The sequence below is a fragment of the Peromyscus maniculatus genome, chromosome 3, assembly GCF_049852395.1.
Source record: "Peromyscus maniculatus bairdii isolate BWxNUB_F1_BW_parent chromosome 3, HU_Pman_BW_mat_3.1, whole genome shotgun sequence".
In the NCBI taxonomy this organism is placed as follows: domain Eukaryota; kingdom Metazoa; phylum Chordata; class Mammalia; order Rodentia; family Cricetidae; genus Peromyscus; species Peromyscus maniculatus.
In genome coordinates, this window is record NC_134854.1 from 28,072,964 (window position 1) to 28,084,291 (window position 11,328).

At 40.7% G+C, this 11,328-nt stretch overlaps 1 protein-coding gene across 2 annotated transcripts in view; it reads right to left on the minus strand.

Annotated features, from left to right (window-relative positions):
- Rundc3b (RUN domain containing 3B) overlaps positions 1-11,328 on the minus strand; it is a 160,744-nt gene that overhangs the window by 12,429 nt on the left and 136,987 nt on the right. The window contains exon 9 of one of the 2 annotated variants that reach the window (XM_042272720.2): positions 2,406-2,552. The exons of the other annotated variant lie outside the window; for it this stretch is intronic. Within the exon in view, the coding sequence (XP_042128654.1) occupies positions 2,406-2,552 (147 nt within the window). The remainder of the gene's footprint in view (positions 1-2,405; positions 2,553-11,328) is intronic. 2 annotated transcript variants of the gene reach the window in all.

Consider the following 11,328-nt stretch of genomic DNA (forward strand, 5'->3'; position numbering starts at 1 on the left):
TTGTGGGTCTTTATTTTAAACCTTTATTTATTACTACTATTGTATGTGTGTGAGTATGGGTTTGTGGCTGAGCCAGGCCCATATCGGGTTCTTTATTGACTCTACAATAGGTAATGTGTGACCAGGTAAAAGCACACATCTTCTGTCAAAAATATTTTACCTTTTTACAATGATGTGGATAGTGCAAAGAAACATTTTAATTTAGCAGATTTAATGCAATCCCAGTGTGTGTGTGTGTGTGTGTGTGTGTGTGTGTGTGTGTGTGTGTGTGCGCACGCGCGCGTGCACGTGCACATACATATGGTTAGAGGTCTGAGACCAACCTTGGATACTATTCCACAGAAGCTGTCCACATTTTTTTTAAACTGACCTAAGGCTTTCCAGCCAGGCTGGGCTGCCTGGCCAGGGAGTCCTAGGGATCCATCCGTCTTCTTAAGATTGGGAATACAAGTATGGCCAGCCATATCCAGTTTTTAACATGGGAGCTAGGGATCAAATACAGGTCCTCAAGGTGGCACATTTAACACTCATGACTGAGTTCTGCCCACTGGCCCTGTCACAATAGTGAACATGTGTGCATGATATATGCATATATATGTATCCATGTGAGTGTGCACCCATGTTCACATGTATAATTTTCAGACAGGGTCTCTCAATGAACCAGGAGCTCTTGAATTGGACAAAACTAGCTTACTAGTGGGTTTCAAAGTCTCCCTGTCTTTGCCTCCCCAGTGTTAGGATTATAGGTGTGCAACACTACTGACTTTTTATGTGGTGAGGGAGATCCAAACTCAGGTCCTCATGCTTGCACAAGTCGTTCACCAAATGAGCCACAACACAGCTCATCTTTGTAAATTTAAGAGCCTCTCATGTGTCATATAAAGTCTACCATGTATTTCTATAAAGTATGTTTTTATCATAAATTCGAATACAAATTGTTCTATTAATTCAGTATGATGCAGAAAGATCAAGTTATGCTCAGCATAGGCTGTAGTTATGTAAACTTTTTTGTTTTGTTTTTCCAGACCAGGTTTCTCTGTGTAACAGTCCTGGCTGTCTTGGAACTAGTTCTGTAGACCAAGCTGGCCTTGAACTCACAGAAATCCACCTGTCTCTGCCTCCTAAGTGCTGGAATTAAAGGTGTGTGCCACCACTGCCAGGCCACTGTAAACTTTTATATGAGAATATAAAGGAACTCTATGCTAGTCTATGGAATGCTCAAAACCAATACTTTGAGTCATATTAAGAAATGATTTAATAGATGAAAAGGGTTCTGGTTTATTCCACAAAGTGTCTATTCACCTCTACTTGTCTCTAACATCAATGAGACAAGAAAGAGCTCAAGTATCTAGTACTACATTTAATAACAAAAGGTCACATTTAAATTGCACCCTATCCTTGATAACAACAACCCCAAAAATCATAAGAATAAAGAAGGTGGAAGTTATGCTTTTGCTAAAACATGTCTGTTCGAGTAACTAGTCAAGATGCAGAAAACTAGATGAATGCCAGACAGACAAGCCAACAGAAACACAAGGTAACTTGCTAACTAGTAGGGCATCCTAAAAAGCATAGGTTAAAAATGTGTGACTTTGCCAGTGACTTCTAAGCACAGAGACTCTAAAGAAGAGCAAATAAAGGAAGAGGGGAAGAAGAAGGGAGAGAAGGGGGAGAAAGAAAAAGAGTGAAAGGGAGAAATAGAAGGAAAGATAAAAATAAAAGGGGCTGGGAGGGAAGATTAGGGACACAAGTTAGAAACTTACAGAAGAAGAAATATAGTGGAAACATATGATTAAGATGGAAGTGTCAACCCCAAGAGCTGCTAATATAACCTGATTTCAAATGTAGATTGTCTGAGATTTTGCAGCTCATTCAATACCGACAACATTCTGACCAAACAGAAGGCAAACATCAGGACAGAGAAATCACACCCCAGAGGTGGAGTGATTGTGCTACAGCTTCTCAAAATTAGACTGATGAGTGATCAAAACTCAGATCCACTGAGAACCGTAACTTTACATACTTTTAGGAGAGAGAATACGGAACTTTTAAGAATCTGGAAAATTAACTCCAGGCTACTACGTCCTAAAGCTAAAATTGAAAAACAAATGCCTCATGAAAACAAGTCCATAGATACAATTAAGACTGAATGAGAATATAACAGAAGCAGAAGACAGTTGGTCTGACACTATTACCTAGGAATTCTTCAGATATTTTGCTTCTCCAGAGTGCCTTGGCTTCAAATGTTCAGACATCTACTTCTTAAGGGAACCTCATCGAGGGAGTTCTAAAGCCTATCTTTGCTGATAATAAGCTCAGAAAAATAACTGAGGTGCCAAAGTGGATAGCTACATGTTTTGGTACAACTAAATGTGTAATTAGTTGGAAAAAAATATTACACTTACTCATACCACTGTTTATTGTGTTTTCGGTAAAGCAACGTATCCAAGGCAACAGCATTGACATCCAGAGCTCCTGGGGAAGGCCACTGGTTGGTGAGGTGGGCAGTTAAGTCTTGTCTTGATCTTAAATCATTATTCTTTAGCACAGTCCTGTGAATATTAAGATGGTGAGTGCTTTTGTCTTTACTATTTGTTATTCTCTCAATGGCAGGGAACCTAACCAGTACTTAGGCCCCAAAGTAATCGTTTACAAATGGTATGTCAATAGACTGAGCAGAAACACAGCAAGGCTGGCTGGGACTTGGACTGTTTAATCTCCTGCAGCACGTGCTTTTTAGACTTTCTGTGCTGGCTAGGATCAGTCACTACCACTGAAAATCAGACTTCCTGTCTTCTCCAATGAGGTGTTACTAAAGAATTAAAGGGTCCATCAGCACTTTATACCTACATCAAAAGCAACGGTATCCTAGATACACACTACCAGATGCTAGCTAAAATACAGATTCCATGTCTAAGGATCTCCTGGCTTAAAAACTAGGACTAATAATTGAACGTAATTTAACTCAAGTAAAAAGATCAGTTAAATCAATTAAAAAAAGAAATATAAGAAATTTAAAAATTCATGCAATATATTTTAAAGAATATTTTAATTTAAAAATTTCCTTCACTTATCCCTTTTAACTTTTAACTTTTTAATTATGTCTGTATGTGTGTGTCTGCATGTTGTATGTTGCACATGAGTACAGTGCCTTTTGAGGCCAGAAGAGGGCGTCTAATGCCCTGGAGCTGTCTGAGAGGATGGTGGGAACTAAGCTCAGGTCCTCTGCACAAGCAGCATTTGCTGCCCTTAACTGCTAAGCCATCTCTGCAGACCTGTAAAACTGTTCTTGACAGAAATGACTATTAATAAAGTTTCATGAAATAATTAAATCAATGTCAAAACTGTACTGAATGCTATAATCAACTGACAATGTTTCACCATGTTTTCCTTTACTTTTTATAGTATTGTTACTTGACAGGAACAACTTGCAAAAGAATTCAAGTTTTGGCAAAATTTCAATTTACACAAACCAACTGACTATTGTCATGAGACTAAGTACACACTGGAACTGATTAAAGAAAATGTAAAAGCAATGGTCTTACTGTAGCTCTAAAAACCTTACAGAACATCTTGGCAGCACACATTCTCAAACAGGAGCTTATGAAGTTTGTGTACTAAGATTCTGAGTCATCGCGTCAGGAGCAGGGAGGGGATGGGTACCCACTACTAACCTCCACAACCCGTAGTCCTGTTCTGGATGGGAGAGGGTCAGTGAGCAGCTGGCAGCACAATCCTGCTCTGAAGACAGCTGAGCAGCACTAGGCTAATCTAACTGCCAGCAGTGGCTCTACATGATAGCCATGTTTCCATGTCTCTAATGGGATAGTTCTCTACGGTACAGTTCTGATTTTACATAGTATATAGTAACTGTATTTTAAAAATGGGTTTCACTAGATACAGAAAGAACCATCATCTAATACAGACACTAGATCTTGTTTCATTCAACTAAAAAGTCAGAGAGAATGAATCTTACTAAGATACTATTTTTTTTTCCTGCACAGCTGCCACAACTCTTTTCACTGGAAAAAGACATGAAACTCATTTAAAAAGACTTTCAAGGGGTTTAACATTGCTTGCTTATTGAAAATAAATCTTTACAGAAAATTTAAGATTGTTAGAAAAAGAAGCAATCACGATTACTGGCCTGATAATCTACCATAATACCTTGCATTATTTTGGGTTTTCCTAGTAGATCTTTCTCTAGTAGATACTTGCTTCACTGGAGGTGTCTAGTGAATACCAATGGGAAACTCAACCTCAGGGTCCTGAGTGGCTCTCAGGCAGCATTCCCTAAGGCGTGAGAAATACAACTGTGCGTCTGTGAGGAACTGACACTGCCGTTTGTTAAGGGCGAGTAACATCACAATTTCCAATGTACAATGCAGTTTCTCTTTGCAAAATGAAGCAACCAGAACCGGTTTCACAAAGGTTACCACACAACAGTTGTCCAAAGAAAACTTCTGCTTAAAACCGAATTAAGGAATTCTCTTTTATTTAGTGTACTGGTATGCGGGGGTGTAAGGATAACTTCCAGGAGTTGGTCTCCCCTTCCACCATGTGGGTTGTGGGAAATGAACTAAGGTCATCAAGTTTGGCGACAAGTACCTTCAGCAACTGAGCCATCTCGATGGCCCTCAGTATTATCTTTGGACCTTTGTCCTTAGAAATCCCAACGATACTGTTTCTGTGCACAGCTGCTTGTCCTTTGAAACGAGTAAAGAGACTTCAGTGTGTGGATGGGCATAGTTTTGGTTCATGTAGTACCCACTTTCCACTTTTTATAGGAAATGTACCATTGGGAAATCCTGGCATTTGTCCTACCCCTATGGGACAGATAGGTTCATAGGGAATTCTTGCAGAGTAAACTGTTGCTAGGTTTCCATTCTTGGGTACACCACAGAAAAAGCACGTGAGTTAAGTTAGATTAAAAACTTCATTCCGTATTTTAGATCTTGACAAGAATCTAATCTGAGTGACAAATAAGGAGGGCTATTTATCTACTCAAGCAGTGGGGCCCTGACTAAGATCAGCAGAGAACTTTCCACAGTTCCTACTTTCAGGCTGCCTCTCTCCAGGCCTGCTTCTCCATTCTACTAGCCTGTAAACTTCTCGTAGCTTCCCAGTAAATTTTACTGTAGCCAAGAGTTAACTGCAGTTGCTTTCAAACTAAACAATCCCATCATTTCCCTTAAAATTATACAAACTGACAGCAAGGCCTATTCCAAGTGACCCAAGTAAGGTCAGTAGAAAGAAGAGCGTTGTTCTTACCTGTGCCTAGCCTAAAAGTGACATTCCCTTACATTACCAAATAATTGTTCATCACGTTAAACCAGTGACTAAAGATCAATATGCATTACTTCATATTTTACTAAAAACTCTAACTAGGGTTGAAATTAATCGGCTAATCTAAATGTGGAAACATCCTATGTGATGGAAATAAATCAACTTATCAGTCACACTAAGGGAAAGATTCTACAGAAAGGTTCACTAAAGAAAAATTTTAATCAACTAAGTAACAATAATATATTATCTATAGTGGGTAGCCATTCCAGCTTTGACCTGGAAATACCACCCCCTTTGAGGCTTTGGTAACTGTCACGCCTACAAGGCGGAGCAGAGAGAGGACCCCTGAAGACCCGAGATCCGGATAGGGGAGCTTTCTTGGTTCCTGGACCCTGGACGCTGGAGGTAGACCAAGCTGAGTTCTCCAGAGAACACCGCCAGACTTTGCTACACCTTTCCCAGACCCTGTTACCTATCCCTTCACTTGTAAGCTACCCCACAAAATAAACCTCCCTTTTAACTACGTGGAGTTGCCTTAATAATTTCACCAATAATTATCAATTAAATTTGAAAACTTTTCTGTGATATTTATCTCTAAATTAATAAAAGCTCTTTTATCTTTGGATTTTTAATAGGAATTATTCAGGAATTTTATCTCTCAAAATAATGTAATTCAGTCTTGATGAATACAAAGATTAAAAGATCGATAAAGAAAGAACTTCATGCTATGGATTTTAAGCCAGATTAATTTCATCAAGCTTAACCACATTCTGACACATCTGATGCTAAAACAGCGACTTTGAGAGGACCCCAGAGGAGGGAACCATATCCAAAATCTAAATTTACTTAACTTTTGAAAAATTATCATCTCCTTGCCTATGTTCTTTAAACATTAATCATACCTCAGCTATATTTAAAAAACCCAAAGTCTAGGGCTGGAGAGAAGGCTTGGTGGTTAGAAGTACTTGTTGCTCCCCAAGGGACTCAAATTTGGTTCCCAGAACCAATGTGCGTGGCTCACAATCACCTGTAACTCTAGCTCCAGGGGATACAGTGCCTTTTCTGAGGGCAATATACCTATGTGGCACACACTCACACAGATACACATAAATAAAAATAAAAATCTTTTTAAAAGTCCAAATTCTATCCATTCCTCAGAATCTGTTTCCCTTTCTGACTCTCCCATGAAGATTTCAGACTCTTATTTGGTACATTCTAGAAGGGCCATCCTCTCTCCATCACTTTGCTCACTGCTCAGATCAGAGCCCATGCTGTGTTCACGATGAACTCATACTTGTGTCTGCTGGAGAAACACTGTAAGGTTCATGGTCTTTTGCACTCAGGGAGTAACATCTGTGGTTCCGAGTACTCATAAAAAGTCCAAAAGGTCCACGACATGAGACAATCTTTGTTTGTTTTTGTGTTTCAAGACAGGGTTTCTCTGTGTAGCTTTGCGCCTTTCCTGGAACTCACTCACCAGGCTGGCCTTGAACTCACAGAGATCCGCCTGTCTCTGCCTCTCGAGTGCTGGGATTAAAAGCATGCACGACCACCTCCTGGCAACACGAAACAATCTTTGGTTCTGATAAAACTAAACACTTGAAGCATGGAAGCCCCATGTAAGTTGTTTAAAGGTGAACGTCCTTGCACCAGGACTAGCTGTTCTTTGAATGCAGCCACCCAGAAGCACTTACTGGAAACATACTTCCAAAGGCAAAGGTGTTGCAGATGATGCTCATGGGAGGTGTTCAAGTCACAGGCTAATATACTAGAGCCAATTAATCCACACATGGACAACCAAGGGGCTCGAGGGTGGACGTGGATGTTGTTGTTGTTTTTTTTTTTAATTCTTACTTGTGTCCTCTTGCCTTCTACTGTGGGATGACAGCACAAGAAGGACCTTTATCAAAGGCTGGTGCCATGCTTTTGGACTTCCTGACTCCAGAACTGTGTTCTTTACAAATTACAGCTCCAGGAATTATGTTACAGTATCAGAGAATGAACTGAGACATCACTACAGCAAACCTGTGATTTTCCACCTATTCCTTGTCTAATGTGCCACAATTCTTGGTGTATTTGAGTGCTCTGAGACATGGCAGACTGAAAAAATCTTGGGCTATAACCTTTATGAAATTAAAGAATATATTACATCTATAGTAATGCAGACTTTTATGTATTTAATACAGGGCATCTCAGTAAGAGAACTGAAGTTCAAAGAAAGAGCAAGTCATCAAAGATAAAGTAACTTCATTAGCAATTACTGCTACAGGAGGGAAACAACCATCTTCCAGATACTGCTGGTTCCCCGTTAGTCACTGCTCTAAACCAAGGCAACCCTGTGAAGACAGAGACAGTTTACTTGCTCTTCCATCATCGGCACCTGGAACTGGGCCTGACTTTTCATATTATTTTCAATTAATGCTTACCAAATGAATGCAAGAGCATTAAAAAGGGTAAATATTAACTACAAGCAAGAGTAATGACAATGAATATATCATTATCCATGGAATGTTTTATAAAAATCAAAGAGCCCCAATCAGTAAAGGAAAGCTCTTTATATATAATTCTAGGCAGTAGGTACAGAAGGAATAACAATGAGGTAGTCCTGCTGTGTAAACCCCAATTAACCAGTGAATGAACTGGTTAGGTATTGTTCACCCATGGCTCAAGCCATCAGATGAAAGGATGATACAAACTTTCATAAAGAGAAGTCTGCTGTCACCGTCTAAATCCAGTGTTCATTCTTAGGATCATCAAAACTGAGACAATCATTGTGCTTCCCAACATGCCATGATATGAAATGAAGTGCATACTACCTATAAGATATTCTTGTCCCAAAAGCTCAATTAAAATTTACATGAGAGCAGTTCTCTGCCCTGAACACATATCAGAAATGCCAAGGAAGCTCTTTAGTATACATTTGCCTGGATTCTACCTCTCATCAACTAAAGCAATAACTGGTAAGTCTTAGTCCTGTATGACTTTTTGTCTTGTTATTTTATTCCCATTACACATAATAAAAGGTTTATATTAAATAACTACATCAGAGATAAAGAAGAAAACAAAGGGGATAAAGGAATAGGGAGAAATAGGGTGGCAGAGAGAAGAAAAGGGGGGAGGAGGGAAGGATGGCAAGAAGCAGAAATCTTACATAACACATTCTCAAGGGAATCCAGAAAAACGAGCACTTGGGGATATATGAGAAGAACTGTAACTGTAAGAACAGACCTCACAGATCTTAGAAGCTGAATGGGAATAAGTTAGACAGTTACCCACTCATTTTGGTTTTTGATCTTAATGCAAGCCATCAATATCTCTCTACCTTTTCTACCACTACCACTTATTACTCTGCCATCTATTTGGGCACATGTCTGGCTAATTACAGAACAGACCTGGCTTACTGTGCTATTTATATTCTCTCCTGGTCTCCATTCCTTCTCAAGTTCTTTCTACATATGTGACTTGGATCAACCAGAACTCGTTGATCTGGATGCAAAGGATCTCCTTTACAGAATATGAGCATGCCTCAAACTTTAATGAGTCACTTAACCCCCTGGAGAACTTTGTTAAAATCCAATTCTGAACCTAGGCTGGTGTTTGTTCATCTGTTCAGAGATGATGCTAATGGGGCCAGTGACTCAGACTAAGGCACATGTAGAGGTTATCTAGTAGAAATAAAAGAGGAGTTGGGCTGTGATTTGAGATAGTTGAGCAGGAACTCTGACTCAATAAAGTACACCAAGAAAAGATATTTTTAGACAACTGCAAGGATTTTGTTATTAATGAAGATTGGATGATAAAAAGAAATGCTTCTAGTTTTATTGGCTGAGATTATGTGAAAAATGTCTAGTTTTAAAGAGATGTGTAGTAAAGAATGTAGGAACGAAAGGACATAATTTGCCTCAGAAACAGTTCAGAAAAGAAAAGAAAATTGACCAGCCTGGGCAATGGCTAACTGGGCTTACCATCACTCTTTTTATAAACATTTGACACTTTCTCAATGAAAACATTAATAGCTCTAGACTCCAAATGATACTTTTTAAATTAAAAATGATTTCATGGTAAAATGCACATAATATATAACATCGTACCAGTTTTGATGACACAGTTTAGTGACATTTAACACATTCACAGGATGTGAAACCAAGCGCCAGCATCTACCGCTTACTCTTTCCTCCTTTCTTGTTGGTTGAGAGGTCCGGGGCCTGGCACGTGTGTAAAGCAAGCACTCTGCTCTGCGCTATAGCCTCAGCCATCTCTTAACTCTTCGTTTTGAGATAAGGTCTCACTACATTGCCCAAGCTAGCCTTGAACTCACTCTGGAGACTAGGCAAATGGAATTTATCATGCTCCTGCCTCAGCCTGCAGAGCAGTTGGCCTTCTAGCCTCTGCACCACCAGGCCCTGTCCTCTTTTGCTCTTGTAAACCTGAGATGACATATCCATTATACAGTAATGGTGATTTTCTCCCCAGCCCTGGAAACCACTATTGGCTTTGTTGTTGGGTTTGTGTTTTTTTGTTTGTTTTGTTTTGTTTGAGACAAGATTTCACTTTAATATTGGCTGATCTGGAATTCACAGGGATCTACCTTCCTCTGCCTCCTGAGTGCTGTGATTAGAGACATTTGCATATTCTATTAATTCTCTGTCAGATATCTAGCTGGTAAAGATATCCCACTCTGTGGGATTCTTCTTCAATTGATGACGATTGCTTCCTTAGCTGTACAGAAGCCTTTTAGTTTTATGCAATCCCATTTGTCAATCTTTGGTCTTAAATCCTCTGCAAATGGAGTTCTATCAGAAAAGCCTTCTCTACACTTGTACCTTGCTGGGCGCTGCCTATGAGTCCTTCCAACAGCTTTAGTGTTTCAGGTTTCCAGATCAGTGCCCAGGGAGGCCTCTTCTGATAGCTGATGGGAGCAGATGCAGAGACCCACAGCTAAACAGGTGGAGAGACAGCCCAAACTGGAGATCTCCATCAGGTCCCTCCCCTTGGAGCTCAGGGAACCCTACAGAAGATGGGAAGGAAGAATTGTAGGAGCCAGAGTGGTTGAGAACACCATGAGAACACGGCCCCCAGAATCAACTAAGCAGGGCTCATTGGGTTCACAGACCTAAGCGGCAATGAGCAGGCCTGCTAGGGTCTGCTCTAGGCCCTCTGTGCTTGTTACAGCTGAATACCTTGGGGTTTTGTGGGACTACTACAGTAGGAGGAGGTGTCTGACTGTCTTGCCTGCTCTTGGTATCCTTTCCTCCTATTGGGTTGCTTTGTCCAGCCTTGATGAGGGTTTGTGCCTAGTCTTATTGTATCTTTTTATGCTGTGTTTGGCTGACATCCTTGGAAGGCTTTTTTTTCTTTTTCTGAAGGGAAATGGGAGAGGAGTGGATCTGGGGGTAGGAGAGCTCAGAGAAGAGGGAGGGAAAATACAGTCAGGTTGCTGAAAACAAAAAAACCTAATGAAAGAAAAAAAACCTATAATCCCTAAAACCACACACACACACACACACACACACACACACACACACACACACACACACACACACACACACGGAGAAAGATAGTGAGGCCTGTGCTGCAATGCCCAGCTCCTCTGCTCTCTCTCTCTGTCTCTGTCTGTCTGTCTGTCTGTCTCTCTCTCTCCCTCTCTCTCTCTCTCTCTCTCTCTCTCTCTCTCTCTCTCTCTCTCTCTCACACACACACACACACACACACACACACACACACACACACACACACACACAAAAGGAGAAAGATAGTGAGGCCTGTGCTGCAATGCCCAGCTACTCTGCTCTCTGTCTCTGTGATTTTGGCTGCTTTGTGTCACTGTAATGTTTCAGATGTAAATTATCTTCCATAGGTTCATGTTTCAGCTTGTGGTCCCCAACTGGTGCCACTTTTTGGAAGGTTGTGTAACCTTTAGAAGGTCTTTGTGGAGATAGGGACTCACTGCAGCAGACTGGCAGTTGGCCAGCCCCCCGCCCCCCACCCCCCACCCCCACGCTCTCTTGGCCTCCTGAAGGCTGCACCGTGACCAGCTGCTGC